A 20,379-nucleotide genomic window follows, 5' to 3' on the forward strand; every position below is an offset into this window, starting at 1 on the left:
GTCCTGGGGCGCAGGACTCCCCCCAGCCCAGTATCCTGGGGGTGCACAGACTCCCCGTCGATGGCTTTCCCAATTTGGGAGCCTATTGGGTGCACAGCCAGGGAGCTCCGGGGCACGTGTCCATCTTTCTTCCCTTGTGTGGGCTGCACTGTCAGGCTCGCCTTGTTAAGACTGGCAGAGATAATGGAACCCAACATATTGTGAGTGCCACCAAACAAGACTACCCTGCTGAAACTCCATGTCAGGTCAGCCCCAAAGCTGCTCTTTCTCAGACAGCTATGCATCATCCTTCTAGATGCTAAGGTCATCAACTACCACCAGCCTGGCTGGGGTCCCATCCGTTTGCCCGGACTTATGTTCAATACAGCTCAATGGCTCCGCTTTCCTGTGCAGTGAAAGTGGAAGGATCATTCCAACCTCAGGGCCTCTGTCCCGGAAGCTGCCAGGCCTGAACGGCTTGCTCCCTGCCTTGCTTCCTTCAGCTCTTACTCTCACCCCATGCTCCCATGCCCTGCTACACTTGGCTTCTCTTCGAGGCCCTGCATGTCGTGCCTGCTACTTGTTCCTGTGTGTTGTGTCCCTGCTCACCTCTGCCTCCTGACCTCCCAGAGCAGGAGTTCATTTGTGTTGGGTCCCTGAGCATATCCCCGGGGGGAGCACAATGGAGGGAACACGCGTGTTCAGTGCATGAAAGGGGGACACTGCCAAAGGAGGACAAGGGGCAGTCAGGGGAACAACTACCTAGGAAGGCTGGCTCTGGGCACGTGTGAAATGCATGTGCGAAGTCCATGAGGTCCCAGAGTGTGTGGGCTGAAGATGAACATGCCCGAGGAGCAGGGGGAAGCCAGTTTGTGGTTCCCAGGACGGGAGTGATACTGTCCCTCTTGGCTGTGCGTAGACGAGGCACTGTGGTGAGGCCAGGAAGGAGCGGTGAGGCCATCCAAGCCAGTAATGGCTGCAGTGGCGGAGCTGGGTGGAGGAACCTTGTTGACCGGTCCAGCAGAGAATTCCAGGATAACCCCAGGTTTGGGACCTGGATAACAGGTAGCCCCGTCCCCTTGGCTACCCTGGAAGGGGAATTAGAGACCAGTCCAGTGGATGGGTTTGAGGCGCGGATTAGAATAGGCCTCCATTCCAGTAGGATCCAGGGCTCCGAGAGGCGCGTGGACAGGACGCACCCCTAAGAAATCAGAGTACAGGTTCCCTCTGCGAACATCCACCTAGGGCTAGGATGCTCAACGCACCCTAGGAGCCCTTAACAGCGCTGGTCTAGAGGGTCTGGCGGGGGTCTGGGCCCCAGGCCTCGGGCCTCCCTGGTGTGGGAGCCTCTTTTGGACACAGCACCTGCGCAGCCACGGGCCCAGGTGTGACACCTCTCCCCTGCGCTCTGCATCCGTCCGCTCCTCAGCCAAGGCTCTTCCCGATGTAAATCCCAGCCCCGCGGAGCCCTACTTCGCGTTTTCCCGGAGCCCAAGGTGGGGGCAAGGACCCAACCCCTGGAGACGCCCTGCCGGGGCGCGGGGGCGGAGCAGTGACGTCAGCGCCGCGAGCGAGGCGGCGCGGGCAGCGGTGACGGCAGCGCAGCCCTGGGCCGCCCGCGCGCACGCGCCCCTGCGTCAGCAGCGCACGGGGGCGGTGGCCGGGCGGGGCCGCGGGGAGCGCACCTCTGGGCGCAGTGCGCCCTCTGCCGGCGCCCTTAGGGTTACAGCCAAGAGGTTCCCGCTGGACGTTTGCCGGGAGCGGGACACTCTACCTGGGATGCCGCCCTGGTTCGCCGCCTGCACCTCCCACAGTCACAGCCTCTTCTATCCGGCCGTCGCCCCTTTGTTATTTTTATGTATTTGTTACCTCCTAACGTACTGCACAACTTATAAACTATGTTGCGCGCGTGCTAAGTCTCTTCAGTCGAGTCCGACTCTTTGCGACCCTATGGACTGTAGTCCACTAGGTTATTCTGTCCACGGGATTCTCTCGGCGAGAATACTGGGACTGGTTGTCATGCCCTCCTCCAGGGGATCTTCCCCACCCGCGTTTCCTGCATTGGCAGGCAGGTTCTTTACCACTGTTGCCACCTCGGACGCTCATATATTACGTTAATGTCTGTTAAACGCCCCCACCACCCCAAACCAGAGCAGGAATCTCGCTATTTCCTTGATGTCTCCCCAGCGCCTGACATCCAACGAGCGTCCCCCAAATCTTGAATTAAGTGTTTCCGTAACTTCTCCGCGCTGGCTTCTGGTCCTCAGGGTGCAGAGCCATGTAACCGATCTCCCTCACTGTACCACCGGGCTAGGAGCTCTCGCCGGAAGGAAACTACAATCCCTAGCATGCCACGCGCCCAAGTGCTGCCTCGTCTGCAGCAGCGCGCGCAGCGCGCCGGGAGTCGTAGTTCGCGCGTGCGCTCTCGCCAGGCTCCTTCTCCCAGAAGTCCTCTCGCGTCGTCCTCCTCGCCCTCCAGGCCGCTCCCGTTTAACAGGAGTGAGCTCGCCTCTGCGTCGCCTTCCGCTGTCCGCCAGCCGTCATGCTCCCCTCCGCGTTGCTCCGCCGTCCGGGTTTGGGCCGCCTCGTTCGCCAGGTCCGCCTCTACGCCGAGGCTGCCGCTGCTCAGGCCCCTGCCGCGGGTCCGGGACAGATGTCCTTCACCTTCGCCTCACCCACGCAGGTTCGGACGTCCGCGTTGCCCGGGACCCCATTCTGGACCCCTCCCCCATGTGGCCCAGGATCCGAGCCCCCAGTCCTCAGGTCGGCGACTCCCACTCCAGACCCGCGCCCCTCCTCCGTGTGATCCTGGATGCGAACTCCCAACCCTCAAGTCGGAGACCCCCGTTCCAGACCCTCTCCCCTCCTCCATGTGGTCCGGGATCCGAGCCCCCAACCTTCGGGTCGGAGACCACCCGCATTCTGGACCTATGGTCTGGGATCCGAGCCCCCAGTTCTCGGGTCGCCTCCCCTCAGCCCCTATTTCGGCATGCATTCGTCTTCGCGAGGTTCAGAACCTGAGCCCCTTGGCCCTTCTGCCGAATTCAGTGTCTCCTCCCCTGGCGGCTCGCTGGTGGTGTTTTAACCGTATCTGCTTCCGCGAAAGCTAGGGTGTCTGGATTTCGTCCTCAAGTAGAGGAAGGTGCTGTACCCCTCCAAAACATTGGCCGCAGCGGAGCCGCCTGTGCCCCCCTCCCCCGCCCCGCACCTGTCACTCCTGTTCTAGTTGTTTAACTACAGAGGACACCGACTGCTGGGCCTCGAGGGACTGGCCTTAGGTGACCCTTTCATCACGTGTGTTCTCTAGGTGTTCTTCAACGGCGCCAACGTCCGCCAGGTGGACGTGCCCACGCAGACCGGCGCCTTTGGCATCCTTGCAGCCCACGTGCCCACTTTGCAGGTCCTGCGGCCAGGCCTAGTTGTGGTCCACGCTGAGGATGGCACCACCTCCAAATACTTCGGTGAGTCGAGTGGGCACACAGATAGTAGGGGACGCACGTCTCAGCAGAGTGTTTTCAGTCCTGTTTTCAGGTGGCAGCTTGAGAAAGGGCGCCAGGGACATAGACCATCCCCATACGGGCAGTAGTCTAATTGTGGTTTGGGATGTAACTGCTCAGCAGTTGGGACTGACAGACTGGGGAAAGAGACCTAAGAGTGCTTGCCTGGCAGGTGCCTTTTGGAGAAGGGGTCCTTGGTTCTGTAAAGGTCTTTCACAGCATGGCTCCTGTCCAGCACTGGAATTCAGCTGGGGATCACCCCAACCTTAGCTCAGCTGCCGGGCAAAGAGAGGGGTCTCTGTCTCCGTGTCCAGCCCCCAGCGGATACACTTGTTGGCTGCCTGTCCACTTGTGTGCTGGGGCCTTTCAACCCTGGAGCCAGGTTGTAGGGTCAGCCTCCCAGCCTCACAGGGGCTGTGGGGCTGACTCTCAAGCTCCCTCTTCCTGCAGTGAGTAGCGGCTCTGTCACAGTGAATGCTGACTCCTCCGTGCAGTTACTGGCTGAGGAAGCTGTCACCTTGGACATGCTGGATCTGGGGGTGAGTGTCCTGGGGGAAGCAGGGGTTTGGTGGGAACAGGTGCCGGGCTGGGGTCCCTGCTCAGCCCTCACCCACCCCCACCCCCTGCAGGCAGCCAAAGCGAACCTGGAGAAGGCACAGTCGGAGCTGTTGGGGGCAGCGGACGAGGCCACTCGGGCTGAGATCCAAATCCGCATCGAGGCCAACGAGGCCTTGGTGAAGGCTCTGGAGTAGGCGGTGCCTGCCTCACACTGGTCCAGCTGGGAGACCTGGCCGGAGCTGGGCAAGGGTGGCCTGGCATGAAGACCCAGCTCCCCATGGGTGCAGGCTGACAGGGAGCGGGCCTGCGGGAAGCTGTCCTGTTAATAAGCCACTAGGGGGCAGCACAGTGCCAGTTTCTGCCCAGAGCGCCCCTTGGGGCCCTGCCCCTTTACGCTAAATAAACCCAGGTAAACAAGCCAGCTCTGGCAGGTTGGGTGGCTGGGGGCAAGCTGGGACACTTGCCCTGCCCGCGAGGAATGCTGTCCCCCTGGGGGGGTCTCCTGCCATCTGCACCACTGCTCTGCCCCTGCAGTGTCTGCTGCAGAGACCGCTGCTCCTAGCCACCGCCAGCAGCCTGCCCCCTGCCCAGCCCATATTAAAGACCTAGGATCCAACTTGTTTATGCTGATTTTATCCTGCTTGGTGGTGGGCTCCGGATTCAGTCCAGCGTCTCGCTGGCTTCCTGTGTCTGCCCACTGAGGCGGGGTGCTGAATGCTAGCTTCAGCTTTCCTGGGGCCGCAGGCTGTGTCCTGAAACATCCTGAGTGTCTGCAGTAAGCTGGGGGGGGGGGTGGGGACACTGCTAGTAAAACCAGGCTGGGTTCTGGTCTTCACCCCGAGAGGGTGGGGACAGGCAAAGGTCACCAAGCTGGGGCTGGGGATGGTGGGCAGGGGTGTGGTTTGCCACTTGTGGGCTGGGCCTGGGCTGCCCAGCGGACAGCAGGGCTCCACCAGGTTCCAGACTGACGTGTGCCCCGTGGGCACCCCGCCCTAGCTGCCCTGGGAAGGGGCTGGCTCTGCCTGCTCCCATGGAGGCCCCGCCCTGTGTTCGCCTGGCCTGTGGGTGGCCCCAGCTGGCCAGGCGCCCAGTCCCTGGTGGTGTTGGCACCTCCGTGGCACCCCGGCCCCTGGAATGGCCCCAGATGGGTGGGGTGGCTGGGCGGGGGCGGTCCTGGCACCTGGAAGCTTCAGTGCTATCCCACCTCCTTCAGCCAGTCATTCCTTTTTTTGCAACCGAGGGGTGTCCTGGAACTGGCTTTAGGTGGCCGGCAGGAGTCGCCTTGCCCCCTTCCTGGCCCTGGGTCCAAGCAGAGCGGGCAGGGGATTCCAGGGGAGTGAATGTGTGGGAGAGCTCGGGCCTCCCTGTGTGTCACTGGCAGCCAGAAGGTGACAGGCCACTCCAGGGCTCTTCATTGGTACGGATGGGCTGCGCGGTCTTGTGTCATGGTCCCGTGCGAATGACTGTCCCACGGCTGTTTCTGAGGCTTGGTGTCCCGGGAGCTGCCATGCCAGCTTGCAGCTCTGAAGAGGGTGTTTGTCCAGGCTTGATCCTTCTGGGCAGGTGAAGCCCAAGCAGCCGGCCCCCACTTGCCCAAGAACCCCCAGCTCAGATAAAGCTGGAACTGCTGTGGGGGCTCAGGTGCAGCCCCCCCCCCCCCCAAAGGCTTAGGGCACAGATTTTCCGACTTCTGGCCAGCTCCTTATCTGGTCTATAAATAAGAGTGAGGACACGGCAGGGGGCCTGCGGAAGGAGACCATCACCGACCACTGAAGCAGCGGCCCTGACACCAGGTAACCTGCCCCCGGCATTCTGGGACTGGGACACAGCTGGGCCCCACAGTGCAGAGCAGGCCCCCTGAGGGATGGGCAAGGCTTGGATCCTGGCCTGGGGACCCCTGTGCAGATAGACTGCAGGGATGGCCAGCACAGGCCAGGTCTTGTCCTGGGGTCAGGGCACCCAGGGTGGGAGTGGTCACAGGGCCAGGAACCAGGGACCATGACCCCCTACTGAGAGTGCAGGCTAGGTGGTGCCCAAGGGCTCATCTCCTTCCCAGGAAGGGATGCCCTCATATCTGGAGTGTGCTCGCAACCTGGGACCAGCAGCCAGGTGAGAGGGGTCTTCTGAGAAGGAGAGCCTGAAGCAGGCTGATCTGGCATGTTTATCAACTTGGACTTGCAAAGCCAGGCAGGGGCTGGTCCCCTCCTGTGTGTGTGACCTTCACGAGCCCCATGCCAGGACCAGCCCACTCCCCTGCAGGCAGAGGAACCCAGCCAGGTGAGATGAGAGACCCACCTGAGGTCTCCACAACACCCCCACCCAGTGCCACCTGCTCACTTGAGGGTTCCACCTGGCCTGCCCGCCCTGGAGTCCCACTGTGCTCAGATGCTGCGGCTTCAGAGCCCACGTCCCCGATGCTGCCTCCCTGCTCTCCCTGAATGTAGGCCAACGGCCTGGTCCCACACCTGACCTTGGGGCCCTCTTTCAAGCCTCTTGTGCTTGTCGTGGACTTGCTCCTCCCTGGAGCTCTTCTGTCTCTGGCAAGCTCTTGTCCATCCCTCAGGCCCAGGCCTGATCCTGTGGGACTGGGAGTGTCTGGGTGTGCCTGTGACAGGGTGGGGGGCAGAGGCTGGGGGGCCTTGGGTGGGAGCAGGATGAGGACTGGCTCCATCCTAGAAAGGAGCACAGCCCTGGGAGGGGCCCCAGGGCAAGGGTGGAGGTGGAGGTGGTTGGGTGAGATAAAGGGAGGCACAGATAAGTGGATGGGGGTGGCCTGGGGTCCCCCTCCTCTGGACAGAGAGGGCCCTGCCCTCAGTCAGGGTCACCCTTAGAAAGCCTCCTACACGAGGCAGCCTGCAAGGACAAAGCTGCAGACAAACCAATGGCTGTATGCCCTTGGTTTCATCACCTGTAAGATGGGTAGGGTGAGTACACCCACAGCCAAGGCTGGACACCAGCAGGTGAGCTAACCTAATGGGCTGATGTCGATCGCCAGGCTTAGGTGAGGGCCCTGTATCCCTGGGGTTCTGGAGAGACCTGCTGTATTTTACTCCATACCACAGGATCTCATAAAGGTCACTGCCCTCCAGAGTCACAAAGCCCAGCAGGTAATGACGGATGCACAGGGCAGGCCTGGAGCTGGTGAATCGCTCCATAAATACCCTCTGAGGTCACCGTTAAGGGATGCAGGAGGCCAGGGCAGCTGGCTGGGGCACCCCCACTGCAGGCAGGTGACTCGGGCCTGTTTTCCTGGACGCAGGCCGCTGACTCAGGCACCCTTTCCCGTTCCCCAATGCTGGCGCCCCCAGGCGGAAACACCGGGCCTGGGGTAGCAGGAAAGGGGCGGGGCAACAAATCCAGCCGTGCACCCCAAAACCCTATGGCGGGGGCCGGAGTGCGGGTGCCCTCAGTCGTCAGCGCTGCCGACCGTGACCCTTGATTCGTAGCATTCAAGGAGGGCTACACCCCGCCCCCCACCCCGCTTCCCCCCGTTTAAAAGGGCGAAGCTTAGGGGGCGTGTGGCCCAGGCCGGACGGTGCCCCAGGGCCTGGCCGACAGGCAGGGGCGGGGGCCAGCCTGCGTCACCGCCCGCCCGGCCCCCCGCCCCCTGGCCACCTAAACTCCACCCCGAGGGAAGGCGGTGCGGATAAAGGCTCGGGGGCCGCCCGCTTAGCCCCAGACCGGCTCCGCCACCGCGTACTCGTCCCGGACGTGGGTACACTCAGGACAGTTGGGACCTCGGACGGGCCGCTCCCGGTGAGTGGGGGGCGGGACCTCACTGGCCGAAGAAGAGGGTTCTCACTCTAGGCTCTTAAGGGTGCCCTACTTTTCTTTGTTCTTTGAGCAGGCAGGGTTCAAGGTGTCTCCAACCCTGGGGAGCCCCTTGGGAACCGGAATGGGAAGGACTCGGCGCTGCCGGCAGAGCCCAGTCTGGACCTCTGCCCCCGCCCCGCCCCCGGGGCACTCCCACTCCCCGTGAGTGACCTTGAGTTAGTTTCCGTTCTGGCCTCTGTTTCCCCGACTGTGTAGCCCCAGTCTACTGACACAGAGGCTTAACGCTCTTAGGCTCCCTTAACGCCCGCAGTCCCGTCTGACTGCCCCCTACCCCGGGCTGCATCGGCGCCCCCTGCCCGGGTCTCTGGGCAGCGCTCCCGGGCGGGGCCGGCAGAGGGCGCGCCAGCGCTGCTGACTCACCGCAGCCCCGAGCGGCGCGCGCGGGCGCAGCCGGGGACGCCGCGTCACGTCACGGCTCGGGCGGGCGCGACTCGGGAAGCGGGCCCGGCCCGCGGGACGGGGGTGGGACGCGAGGTGGCACAGGCGCGGGAGGGGCCGTCCGGCAGCGGCCACGTCACCGGAGTGCAGGCCCCGCCCGCAGCTCCACCCCGTGCAGGGGCTTCAAACTTCTCGGGAAAGTGGGCGCCGCAGGCAGACCCTGCCGCGAGTCCTTCAGCGGGGACCCAGCCATGAGGCGCGGGGATCGCGTCCCGCTTCCGCTTGCAGCGGTTTCCCGGACGGGCACAGGGGGAGGCCCCGGCTTCCTACTCTTCCAGCTTTGGGCCGCCGCCTTATCCCACGGCAAACCACCCCAACCCGGGGTCCCGGGCCCCGAGCGCCCCGCCGCCCGCCCTTTGTTGAGGGTCCCGGCCTTATGAATGGCTGCGGCGGGGCGGGGCGCGGGTGGGGGCGGGCCGGAGCGGCGCCGGCCCCGCCCCCGCCGCACTCCGCTTGGCCGCCGGGTCGGGGGCGGGGAGAGGGGCGGGCCCGCGCGGCCACGTGGGGCGGTGCCTCGGCGGCTCCCATTGGCCGGACCGCGCTGCCGACTGGGCTTTCGGCGCACGCTGATTGGTCGGCGCGGGCCGGCGGAGTAAGTAGTGAATGGGAGGGGGCGGCGGCCCCGCCCCTCGGAACGTTGATACATTATAACTTTTTTTTCTGTTACTTTCACCCCCAGATCCTCTGGCGGCGGCGGCGGCGACGGCTGTTGCTAAGGGAGGGGACGCGAGGGGAAGCACGGCCCGAGTAGCAGACATCCTTGAGCGTGGCTGGGTGAGCGGCGCCCCCTTCTCTGGGACCCTTCCCCGAGCCCGCCGCCCTGGAAAGGAGTTGGGAGTGTAGTCCCCACCTAGGAAGGCGCCCCGGCGAGCCGACGCGACCTCGGAGCTCCACTCGGATTTCTGATTCCTGATTCGCTTTCCACTCCTGGGAGCTTCTCCAAAGGGACGCTCGGTGCCCTCCGCTTCCAGGGACGCAGAGGAAACCAGTTTGGGATCTCTTCCCCCAACCCGCCCTGCCCGGAGGCGCGGCGAGAATTGGCGGCGCCCCGCGGACCCCAGCCCCTCAGCGCGGGCCGGGGATGGAGCCGCAGCCCGGCGGCGCCCGGAGCTGCCGGCGCGGGGCCCCCGGCGGCGCCTGCGAGCTGAGCCCGACGGCCGAGACGGCGCCCATGAGCCTGGCCATCCACAGCACGACAGGCACCCGCTACGAGCTGTCGGTGCCCCCCGACGAGACGGTGGAGGGGCTGCGCAAGCGGCTGTCCCAGCGCCTCAAAGTGCCCAAGGAGCGCCTGGCGCTGCTCCACAAAGACACGTAGGTACCGCGCGCCCCCAGCCCCCGCGCCGCCCCCTCGGGCCCCGGCCCCGGGGCGGGAACAAAGAGCGCGCCGCTCGGGGAAGGAAGGGGGCGGCCAGACGGGGTACGGGGGCGCGCCGCGCGCTCACGGGCGCCCTCTGCTCGGCCTGCGTGTCTCGGCCCCCTCCCCCGCCCGGGGTCGCTGCACAAAGGCGGTTGCGAGGGCGCCTCGGGTCGGGCTTAGGCGGCGTCCCCCACGGGAAGGCAGGAGGCCCGGAAGGAGTAGGGGTCCCAGCTGCGGGGGTGGGGGGCTCTGCGGGGGCCTCCTCTGCCTGCGACCTGCCGGCTTCCGCATCTGTTCAGCGGCCCCCTTTGCGTCTGGCTGTTTCACCCCCCACTCGCGTCTCTCTGCCCCCCTTTGTTCTCGCCACCGAGCGCTCTCCGCAGTCTACCCCTCCCCCCTGCCATTTAAATCGCCTCCAGGCCGGGGAGCCCTCCCTCCGCGGGCCTCCGGGGACACGCAATGTCCATCCCCAGCGGAGGGGCCCGGTGGGGGAGGGGAGGGTGGGGGAGGGTCTCCTTTGTCTGAGCGGCGGCGGCTTGCGCCTGGGAGGGAGGGAGGGAGGAGGGGAGCCCGCCCGGCAAAGCCCCGAAAGGCTAAGCGCTTGGCCCGCAGGGACAGCCCAGGCCCGGGTGGTTGAATTACAAGGGGGCGGCCCCGGGGTGGGGGGAGTGTGCCAAGGGGCGCGCTGTGCCTGGATGGTGAAAAAGTGCTTTGCTGAGGCGCAACTGGAGTGTCCCAGTCCAGAACTGGGGTTCCTTGGAATAAGGGGTTTGAACTGCCAGCATGGGACTCCCAGGGTCTGACCTCCACCCTCCACACAAACTCGGGGCCCTAGATCTGGAAACCAGGAAGGGGTGGGGGCGATGGACTCCTGTCTCTACCACATAAGCATAGCCCTCCCCCGAGGACTCTGCTTCCGAGTCCCTGCCTTGTCTCGGCGGCGGCATAGCCTCACCCTCTTCCTTCCTCCCCCCCTCAGCCGGCTCAGTTCGGGGAAGCTGCAGGAGTTCGGCGTGGGGGATGGCAGCAAGCTGACGCTCGTGCCCACCGTGGAGGCGGGCCTCATGGTAAATGGCTGGGGCAGCGAGCCCCGAAGCCCCGCGTTAGCAGGCAGCCCTCTCCCCTGCGAGCACACCCCCCAGCACTGACACGGAACCCCGTCCCTGCAGGGCTGCCCACCCCACCCCACCCCACCCCACTCCTCCTCAGGGCCCATCCTCAAGGTCTCCTCTTCTTCCTTCCTCTCTCTGTAGTCTCAGGCCTCCAGGCCAGAACAATCTGTGATGCAGGCCCTGGAGAGCTTGACAGAGACCCAGGTAAGATGCGCGCCAGCGCCCTCCCCACCCCTGGGGGCAACCGGTGGAGTGCCCGGCCACTCCGGAGAGCTTTGGGGTTGTTTGTGCTCCCAGGAGGCCTGTGGGAAGGGGAGGGGACGCGCCGCTCCGCCTTCGTGCCAGCTTGGCCTGGTCACCCAGCTTCCTCTTCCTCCTCCCCGCCCCCCCAGCACTCTCCACCTGACCTTGAGAGTCTTCTCTCCCACGGTGGCCTCCATGGGGGAGGGGGCCCAGCTTTCACAAGCCTGCCTGCGGGGTGACCTTGGCCCATGCTCTCACACCACTCCCACACACCCGGGCCTGCGTCCCCAGCCCCACCGGCTTTGCCGTGGAGCTCCCCCTGCCCAGACTGCGGTTTCCCCAGAGCAACATTTCTGATAGGAGGGTGGTTCTGGGTGACATTCCTTCCGCCTTCTGTGACCCCATTGTGAGGGGTGGGGAGTCACCCCTACTCCTCCTTCCTCTGGCCTTTGTTCTCTGCCCCAAAAGGGGGAGGGGGTGGGGGCGCCCAGCCCTGGGGCCAGCACAGCCCAGACAGGATGTTAGGAAAATATTTAGTAAGCGCGGGAGGGCGATGAGGAGGAAGGCTGGGGCTGGCCCACACAGGGTTCCCGGTTTTGTTGCAGCTTTTTTTTTTTTTCCCTCCTTTCCTCATTTTTCTGGCAGTGGGGCCCTCCTCCCAGGAGGGTGACACAGGCCTCAGCTATCCGCCTGCTGCCAGGGTGGGGGTGGCAAGTCCTCGGCCTCCCTGGCTGGGCTGGCCCCCGGCCTCAGAACCTGCTCAGCGGCTTCCCTTCCTCCTGCCCCGAGGCCCTCGCCCCCTCCCCGGCGTGCTGCGTCCTGCCCTTGCCAGCCGGCTAGCACAGGGGAGGAGAAGGGGCCCTGGGAGCTGGGTGGTCCGCCACTGGGAGGGGCAGAGGAGTTGGGGGAGAGCCGGGAGCCAGCTGGGGGTGTGCTTTCTGGGGCAGATGTGACCTGAGCTCCCTGCTCCTGGGGAGGGGGGCGGTGCTGTGGTTGGCAGGGGGCCCCTGGGGCGTGTTGGGTTCACATCCGCCCCAGGGTGCCTGCGTCAGGAGGGAGTCGGGGAGGCGCTGGGGCTGGGCGGAGTGACTGGGCTCCCAGCACTGCTTCCCTGCCTGGCACCAAGTCATGCCTGCCCCTTCGCCCTCCCCTGGGAGGAAGTTGCAGGGTGGAGTTGGGGGGGGCAGCCACTCTTACAAAGCCACCCAGGCCCTTTCTGCAAAGGGCATCTCTGGGGCTGGGGAGGGCACATGCAGAAGGGGCTGCGGGGAGTGGGGAGTGCACTTTGTCCGCCTCCTTTGCCTCCTCCCCATGGCCCCCAAAGTAGGGAAGGTTACACCAGCCGCTGCCAGCAGAGAGCAGGGAGGAGGAGGTGGTTCTGAGTCATCCCAGCCTGTGTCATTTCTCAGAAACCTCCACCCCCCCCACAATCCCGGCCCCTGGGGAGAGCGCAGTGCTGGCGGGCCCCCAAAGGAGGGGTCCAGTGCAGATGGGGGGATCTTACAGGCTCCTCACCTGCTCCAAAGGGGTTGCCAGGTTGGAGATTCATGTTTGCATGGGCTGTATTGAGGCCTTGGGGGACTAAGGCCACAGAGTGAATGGTCAGGGCCCCCCCACTGCCAGCAGAGGCAACGCCTCCCCCTCAGCCTCAGCCCCGCCCAGGACAGATAAATATTTATCTTGAGAAAGCAAAGGTTAGGACAAGAATTTGTCCAGGAATTCCACCCACTCGCTGTCCGAGTAGTAGCTTAGCTGGGAGGGGGCCTGAGCCTAGCCCCTGCAGTGTGCACAGGCAGAGAGAGGGTGAGGAGAGGTGTGAGCTGGGGGTTGTTTGAGAGCAGAGATGCCGTCTGGGCCCCGCCCCCTCTGGCTCGGTTTCCCCTTGAAAGAACCAAGTTGGCCAGGGTGGGCCAGGCCCCCGTCTTATCTGCCTCTGTCCCGCCTCTGTCCCCCCACAGCCCCCAGCGGCTCCCGACCTGGGCCGGGCTGGCGGAGGCGGCTTCCGGAAATACCGATTCATTTTATTTAAGCATCCGTGGCACCGACAGGGACCCCAGAACCCACAGAGGGGCGGCGAGAGGCCCCAGGTCACACAGCGTGGGGGGCCGGGCCGGGCCGGGCTGGGGACACTGCGGGCTGGGGCCCTAGGCTTGACGGGCCTCTCTCTGCAGGTCAGTGACTTCTTGTCAGGACGCTCGCCGCTGACCCTGGCGCTGCGTGTGGGGGACCACATGATGTTTGTCCAGTTGCAGCTCGCAGCCCAGCATGCCCCGCTGCAGCACCGCCACGTGCTGGCTGCTGCTGCTGCCGCCACCCGCGGGGACCCCAGCATGACCACCACCCCTGTGTCCTCTCCCTGCCGGCCAGTGTCCAGTGCTGCCCGTGTCCCCCCAGTGCCCACCAGCCCTGCCCCCGCATCTTCACCTGTCACAGCCGGCTCTTTCCGCTCCCATTCAGCCTCTACCACCTGCCCCGAGGTGAGTCTGGGGAAGGGTGCAGCGGGAGGACAGCAGACCCCCAGATATGTCTTCTGTATCCAGAATCCCATAGTTGTCCCCACAACCTGGTCTTGCATGGTATGGTGGGTGATATCCTGGCCCTGAACCCTAAGGGTTACCCTCACACCCCAAGCTCATGTGCCCTCCTTCCCCATCAGCAGATGGACTGTTCCCCCGCTGCCAGCACTGGTGCCAGCCCCACATCCCCGACTGGGAGCAGCCCCACCTCCCGCTCCCGCAAACCTGGCGCAGTCATCGAGAGCTTCGTGAACCACGCCCCGGGGGTCTTCTCAGGGACCTTCTCTGGTAGGTGTCAGAATGTCCCCATGAGCGGTAACACACACACTAGGCATGAGACGCTCCCCGGGGTGGCCACGTACATGCCTGGCTATACGGCCAGCCACAGGTCCACTAATGGGGGTGCAAGTGCCCAAGTCAGCCAGGGGTGCCCTATGTACACGTGGAACCCCGCACTGCCAAGGCCACACATCCACCACTGCAGTGTCCTCATCCGTGTCTCCCCACAGGCACACTGCACCCCAACTGCCAGGACAGCAGTGGGCGGCCGAGGCGGGACATCGGGACCATCCTGCAGATCCTCAATGACCTCCTAAGCGCCACACGGCACTACCAGGGCATGCCCCCATCACTCACACAGCTGCGTTGCCACGCCCAGTGCACCCCAGACCTCGGCCCCAAAACTACCTCCTGTGAGAAGCTGGCGGCCGCGGCCCCGGCCTCCCTGAGCCAGGCCCGCTTGTGCAAGCCCCCGGGTAAGTGTCCCCCTTGCATCCCCCCTCCATGGGTCTCTCAAGGCTCCTCTGTGTGCTTCTTCCAGCAGCTGAGCCCCCGGTGGTGGGGAGGGGGTCGCCAGCTGCAGCTCGCCCTGCTCTGTAGGCGCCTGTAGAGAAGGGAGTGTGTGTGTTGGGGCACACAGTGTCTTTGTGCCCTCCAGAGGGGGCTCCATCCACACTTCCTCCTCACCCCCCTCGGGCACCTTATCCAGATGGTGGGTGAAGCCACTGTGAATGGCCCAGTCAGCCTGAGGGAGGGAGGGGGTTAGCTTCTCCTCCTGCTCAAAGGCAGCTTGTGCCCCCCTGCCCCCACAAAACCTGGTTATTCCGGACACATTCTGAGTCCTTCGGAATTGTGAAGTGGGCCCCCGAGCCCAGGTCCTGAAGGGGAAACAGACACAGCCTGAGCAGCTAATGTTTATGACAGCTGAGTCACTAAGGGCTGTCTTGGGCCAGCCCTGCCCTCGTGGAGCTGACATCCCCAGTTGACGGAAAGTTCAGTAGATATTCTTGTCTAGCTCCCTCGTTGGAGGGAGTGTCTTGGGTTGGGCTTGATATCCAGGGGCAGCTACTGGGGGTCCTCACATTTGGTTGGGACTCTGGCCTCCAAGGGACCCTCAGGGTCATGCCCACTGCATCCTCTGCAGGGGACCGGCTGCGGCAGACGGAGAACCGAGCCACCCGCTGTAAGGTGGAGCGCCTTCAGCTGCTGCTCCAGCAGAAACGGCTCCGCAGAAAGGCCCGGCGTGATGCCCGCGGTCCCTACCACTGGCCGCCCAGCCGCAAGGCCGGCCGCAGCGACAGCACTGGCAGTGGGGGAGGTGGCAGCCCCAGCGAGGCGGCCGGCTTGGGCCTTGACTTCGAGGACTCCGTCTGGAAGCCAGAAGTGAACCCCGACATCAAATCAGAGTTTGTGGTGGCCTAGGAACCCTGTCCCTCACCCCAGCCCTGGGTGGCCGCCAGCGTGGCCTCACACGGGAGGGCAGGCTGTCTGTCGGTGCAGCAAGAGGCTCCCCCCTCCCGGTTCCGTGTCCTTCTGGTGGTTTTTTTTTTTTTTTTTTTTCTTTTTCTTTTTTAAAATTTCAATTCCTACCATGGTTTTCCGAACTCTCCATGGACTTGGGTTCCTGCCTCCTTGATTCGGCTCACACTCCCGCCCCTTCCTCCATTGCCTCATCCTTCTCCCGACCTGCACTGAGTCCCTCCCGCCCACCTTCCCAAGCTCCAAATATGTAGCAGTCTTTCCAGATGGTTGAGAGAGAGCGGAGACAAGGAAGCCGCCCCCCCCTTCCGTTCTGCCGTCCTCCCCACTCCTTTCAGGTTTAAGTCAAAAACGTAGATGCCTCATTATGCACTTTACAGACAGGGGAGGGGGCCGCAGAGAGGAGAGCCCCCACCGCAAACCCTGGCTCTGAAACCACCGGGCGAGGAACCCCGCGGTCAGGTGCGCGTCAACCGCGACCAAGCCCATGACGGCCAAGGATTGCTTCTTTTCTTCCATGTTCGAACTCTTGTTCCTGATTTCCTTTTCCATGTACCTTTTTCCTGGAAAAGAAAAGAAAAGCCGTTTCAGGGGAGAGGCTGGCCAGAGCCTGCCTTGGGGTGCGGGCTGGGGTGTGGGACCCTTTCCTGCCAGGAAAGGAAAGAGGGGGGAGCCTGCCGCCAGCCTTCGCCGCCGTCCACGCACTGTGCGTTTTCTCCCACCCCACCCCGTTTTTCTGCGCTTGGGGTATTTATAGACTATTAATTTTCTGACTGAGCCAATAGTGGTTGGGAATCTCTTGAAAAATAGGGAGAGAAATGGCTGGGGAGAGGGGCGGGGATGATGCCCCACCCCCAGCCCTTCCTCCCCACCCAACCTGAGGGATCTGGGCCTGTGGACTGTGTCTGGGGGGCCCTTCGGCAGCCAGGAGGGGCGGGGGTGCTGAGCTGTGAAACCCCCGCTAGGGGCAAAGCTGTGTAGCATTAACCCCCCGTGGGGGGGGTTCGCTGCTGGTCTAATTTGGACCCCCCCCACTCACGCCCCTGCCCCAGGGGCATCCCCAGGACAGAGGGGCAGACCTCCCCACTACTGGGGCCATTTCAATGGGGGTGGAGTTATTTTTTCATTCACTTATTTTTTACTGATAATGGAGACGTTTGGGCCCTGCCCCCCACCTGTCAGTCTTGTCCTGGCCCCGCCCCTCTGCTGCGCAACACTCCCCCCACCCTCTGCCTGCCCCTCCTTGTTAGAAGAACCCCAGGTCCTCACCCTACCCCAGGTTATGTGTTTAAAGTTAATGGTTTCAGATGTGAACATCTTGTGTTAACTGTAGCTCTGTACATTTTTTGTGGGGGGGGGGGTGGGAGGGTGGGGGGGGTCAGAGGGGAGGGGTCAAGGATTTTGTTTTTATTTTCATTTTTCAAAAAAAAAGAAAAAGGGGCGGGTTTGTTTTTGAAACGCTGTCTTGGATATCTATTTAATGTGTGTTCTGATGGTTATTTTTTTTTTTTTTTTAACGATTTTTAAATAACGTATGTGCCTCCGCTGGTCTGAGGGTGGAGGCCCCAGGCAGGAACTGTCCACCCTTTCTGCCCTTGGGAGGGCCCCTCCCCAGAAAGCATTACCCATCTTCGGGGAGGAGGGGTCGGGCTGTGGGGTGTCCCAGCACCTTGCGGGAGTTTCCTGTATGAAAACATGAAATTGGAAAAGAAGCCTACGCAAACACCGTGACTTCAAGGAATAAACAGAAAATGAAACACAAGTGTACGTCCGGCCTGCTCGCCTGGAGGGTAGAGTGGTTACTGAAGGGGTTCTGAGTATGAGAGAGGGTGGTCTTTCCCAGGAGGGCCACCAGGTCAGATGCTGGGGTAGCCCACCACCCCGGAGAGTGGAAGGGCTGCGGGGAGAGGGGTGCGTCCCATAACAGTTCCCACACCCCCTCCCCGCCCTGGGTTGAGGGTGGGCAGGAAGCTGTCTGGCAAGGGAGGGAGGGGCCGGCCACTTCCCGGTACCCAAGGCCGGAAGTCCTGCAGGGTGTGGGCACGGGGCTGCCCGAGGGCTGTGTGCCCTGGGTGGGGCCTCAGTTCTAAGTGGGCTGCAGGCGAGCCCAGAGACTCAGTCTCCAGGGAGACCTGGCCACACACGAGGCCACGGGTTCCCCAGGCACAGAAAGAGGGAAGTAGTTACATCCGCCCGCCCACGCAAAGGGGGGGGGGGTGGGCAGCCTGAGGACCCCTGGCCCAAGCTCCACCCCTAGGGGGGTGGTGCCAGGCCTCCAGGACACCCATCGCGCCCAGAGTCCAGCCAGGGCCTAGGGCAGGTACTCAAGGCCCTTCAGTTTGGCTCCACCCTGACCCTTAATGGACTCCTTTCGGCTTGCCAGGCCTTGCATTCCAGCTTTCCCCAGCCCTGACCATTGCGATCAAGTTTCCAGGCCTTTGCTCGGGTTGTGCCCTACCCAGGAACACTCCCATCCCAGCTCCCCACCTCTGGCTGGGAACTTCCCTAGTCTGCGTCTTGCACCGCTGCCCACCTGGGGCTCCCTGAGGGCCGGGCCAGGTGGCAAGTCCCACCTTCATCCACTTTGGGGTTGGACAGAGACACACCATAATATACTGAAGGTCGTTTTACATGTATTTCCTCACTTAGCACCGTCACCTAAGAGAATTAATTATCCTCCCACTTGGTAGATGAGAAAACCCAGGCTCAAAGAGAAATACCATTTGGTCCAGAGCACTGGCGGTGTTTGTTAAATTAGTGACCACCGTCCCTAGGCTCATTTCCTGTAGCCAAGACCCAGCCCTCCTAAGCCCCAGTTCCAGGAGCCCCACCCAGGGGGAAGGGAACAGGTGCAGTCCAGGAGTGTCCTGGGAGTACTTGCTAAGGCCCTTCTGCCCCTCCTGCTACCCAGTCACCCCCAAATCATTGCACAACCAGGCCGGGAAGGTAGTATGCCCGGATCCGCCTTATCCCTTCAGATCTTAAGGTCAAAAGCACAAACTTCCCCTCTGGTTCGGAGAACCAACCACAAGGTGGAGGTGAGAATGGGACAGTTAAGGTCGAAAACCCTGCCCACGCAGCCGGACCCCCGGAGGTTAGGGCTGTGAACCAGATGGCCACTGCAGGGCTGGGTAGGGGATAAGGAAGGAGGGTGTAGATCAAAGCACCTGCTGAATCACAGGAGTTGTGTCTGCACGGTGCAGGGCGGGGGGCACTTGGTCCACTGCTGGGTACTCTTCAGGGCGCTGTCTGGTGCCTAGCCCTGGGGTCCGAGGGTCACAGCCCTACCCGGGAGTCCTAGAACCCCACCCCGGGTTGGGGCTGTGGCCCTTGGTCCCTTCCCGCTGTGCGGGCCTGAAACGCACACGCCTGAGAGGGGGCGAGGACAGAGAGGTGCCCAGCCGAAGGGGTGCAGCGACCTGAGAGGCGGCGGGTCAGGCCACGTGGTCGTGGGCACACAGAAAGGTAAATTGAGGCCCAGTGTAGGCAGGGGCTGCGGAATCACAGGAGGCGGGGACGGCCCTGCACCAACCAACCCCTCCTCCCAGGGAGGAAAAAGTTGAATGGGAGGGGGCGGCCCCCGGAAGCCCGCAGGGATGGAAACGCGGCTTCCATGGCAACGCGCCGCGAACCGGGCCTGACGTCACTGTGAGGCGGGTGCCCCGCCCGCCCCCGTCCTAGCGCTGAGAGGCTCAGGCCCCGCCTACTCTTGGGACGCCTCATTGGCGGCCACCTCATCGCTGGTCTGCTCGCACCAATAGCCGCGCGGGATTGCTGCCCGGAGGCGGGACTGCGGCGTGGCCAGGCGGAGTGCGCAGGCGCGGAGCGGGGGCGTCCGCCCAACCTCCTCCCCCCCCGCCGCCCAACCTCCTTTTCCCACTGGCCGCACGTCCGCAATTTGGGGGCGGGAGGCGCGCCAAGGGGTCTGACTACCGATGCAGCTTTGAGACGGAAGAGGGGGCGTACCTGAGGGTGCCGCACGTGGACCCCCGCACGGGCGCGATCGCGTGCACCCGCCTTTCAAGGCCGGGCATTGTCTGTTGTCTCTTCCCCATGACCCTGTGTGCACGAGCTCCAGGCTAGGGGAGCGCAGGGCGGGGAGCGGGAGAAGGGCAGTTGGGCTGAGGCTCTGCCAAAAGAATAGGAGTTTGCCAACTACAGGAAAAGGGAAATGGTGCCCCTTGTTGGGAGCACGGCGTGCGCAGATGTCTGAAGACGTGAATGCGGGTGCATTTTGGAAACATCTGAAAGTCAGTTTGGGGGACCTAAAACAAAAGGCGACGGCAAGGACCCAACAGGAATGATTCCTCAAATCTGGCTTGGGGGCGATGAGATGGGGACCCCAAGGAGGAGGAGCAGGTGGAAGGAGCAGAGGCCGGAACATCCCAGGAGGTGTCTGGTCTGGACGCTCTGCTTAGACAAGCCTGGGAAGGGACAGATGAGGCATTGTCTGAAGGGGGCCTTTGGTTCACAGTGCGATGTCTTCAAGGGGGCTGCAGGGAGTTTGGAGGTTAGGGACCCAGGAGGGGTCATGGCGGCAGGAAGGCCTCGTCGCTGCCTGGCTATGCCTCAGTTTTGCTGTGACCAGTAGTCCACTCAGAGAAGGCAGCGATCAGTATAAACAGGGTGGCCTTTGCCAGGTCGGGATGATGTGACCCAAAACCTCTGGTCCGAGGTTACCCCTGGGGCTAGCTGGGGCGGACAGAGAGCCCCAACACTTAGATGGGGGTTGGCACTGGACGTGTGGACAGGTGTGGCTGCCAAGGTGTGGAGTCCAGACAGAGGCCTGGATCCAGGTGCTGGCTCACAGATGGGCCGTGCTTCTGGGGTGATGAGGCAGCTGTAGGCGGGCAAGAGAAGGTCACTGGGGTCACGTCTTTTTGTTCAATGCCAGAGTCCCCTGCGCGTGGCCAAATGGGTAACTGGGGCTAGCTGCACGGTTTTGAAATGCCAAAGGACGCGGCATTGGGGTGGCTTGGGAGGAAGGCTGGGAGAAGCCAGGTCCCTGGGGAGGTGAGGGTGAGTGGTGCCCCGCTGGGGCCAGCGCCAGCACCCCCAGCACCGGGCGTGTGCCCCAGCACAGC

At 63.4% G+C, this 20,379-nt stretch overlaps 2 protein-coding genes and 1 long non-coding RNA gene across 8 annotated transcripts; 2 read left to right on the top strand and 1 right to left on the bottom strand.

The window, feature by feature from the left end:
* The first annotated feature begins 2,391 nt into the window (after nt 1-2,391).
* On the top strand, nt 2,392-4,650 carry ATP5F1D (ATP synthase F1 subunit delta). Its single transcript, XM_061423328.1, has 4 exons — nt 2,392-2,662; nt 3,287-3,440; nt 3,927-4,015; nt 4,106-4,650. The coding sequence occupies exons 1-4, from the start codon at nt 2,522-2,524 to the stop codon at nt 4,226-4,228; spliced, it is 507 nt and encodes a 168-aa protein (XP_061279312.1). The 5' UTR covers nt 2,392-2,521; the 3' UTR covers nt 4,229-4,650.
* Nucleotides 4,651-7,675: 3,025 nt separating this feature from the next.
* On the top strand, nt 7,676-17,057 carry MIDN (midnolin). Of its 6 annotated transcripts, XM_061423317.1 has the most exons (10): nt 7,680-7,790; nt 7,882-8,009; nt 8,986-9,620; nt 10,646-10,733; nt 10,920-10,982; nt 12,980-13,108; nt 13,193-13,498; nt 13,678-13,825; nt 14,047-14,292; nt 14,961-17,057. In XM_061423317.1, exons 3-10 carry the CDS (start codon nt 9,388-9,390, stop codon nt 15,236-15,238), a joined length of 1,491 nt encoding a protein of 496 aa, XP_061279301.1. In that variant the 5' UTR covers nt 7,680-7,790; nt 7,882-8,009; nt 8,986-9,387; the 3' UTR covers nt 15,239-17,057. The 6 variants fall into 6 exon arrangements, with proteins under 6 accessions (XP_061279302.1, XP_061279299.1, XP_061279305.1 ...); XM_061423318.1 differs by having other exon boundaries at nt 7,676-8,009; nt 13,681-13,825; XM_061423315.1 differs by having other exon boundaries at nt 7,679-8,009.
* On the bottom strand, nt 15,801-19,154 carry LOC133251198 (uncharacterized). Its single transcript, XR_009737536.1, has 2 exons — nt 18,463-19,154; nt 15,801-15,858 (listed from the first exon to the last, which is right to left on the bottom strand). It is a non-coding gene; the product is annotated as an uncharacterized LOC133251198 (long non-coding RNA).
* Nucleotides 19,155-20,379: the final 1,225 nt, after the last annotated feature.

The sequence above is a fragment of the Bos javanicus genome, chromosome 7, assembly GCF_032452875.1.
Source record: "Bos javanicus breed banteng chromosome 7, ARS-OSU_banteng_1.0, whole genome shotgun sequence".
NCBI lineage: Eukaryota > Metazoa > Chordata > Mammalia > Artiodactyla > Bovidae > Bos > Bos javanicus.

Coding starts and splice junctions, on each gene's coding strand:
- ATP5F1D (XM_061423328.1), top strand. CDS start 2,522: ATGCTCCCCTCCGCGTTGCTCCGCCGTCCGGGTTTGGGCCGCCTCGTT. Junction 3,441..3,926: donor CACCACCTCCAAATACTTCG/GTGAGTCGAGTG, acceptor CTCTTCCTGCAG/TGAGTAGCGGCTCTGTCACA. Junction 4,016..4,105: donor TGGACATGCTGGATCTGGGG/GTGAGTGTCCTG, acceptor CACCCCCTGCAG/GCAGCCAAAGCGAACCTGGA.
- MIDN (XM_061423315.1), top strand. CDS start 9,388: ATGGAGCCGCAGCCCGGCGGCGCCCGGAGCTGCCGGCGCGGGGCCCCC. Junction 10,734..10,919: donor CCGTGGAGGCGGGCCTCATG/GTAAATGGCTGG, acceptor CTCTCTCTGTAG/TCTCAGGCCTCCAGGCCAGA. Junction 10,983..12,979: donor AGAGCTTGACAGAGACCCAG/GTAAGATGCGCG, acceptor GTCCCCCCACAG/CCCCCAGCGGCTCCCGACCT.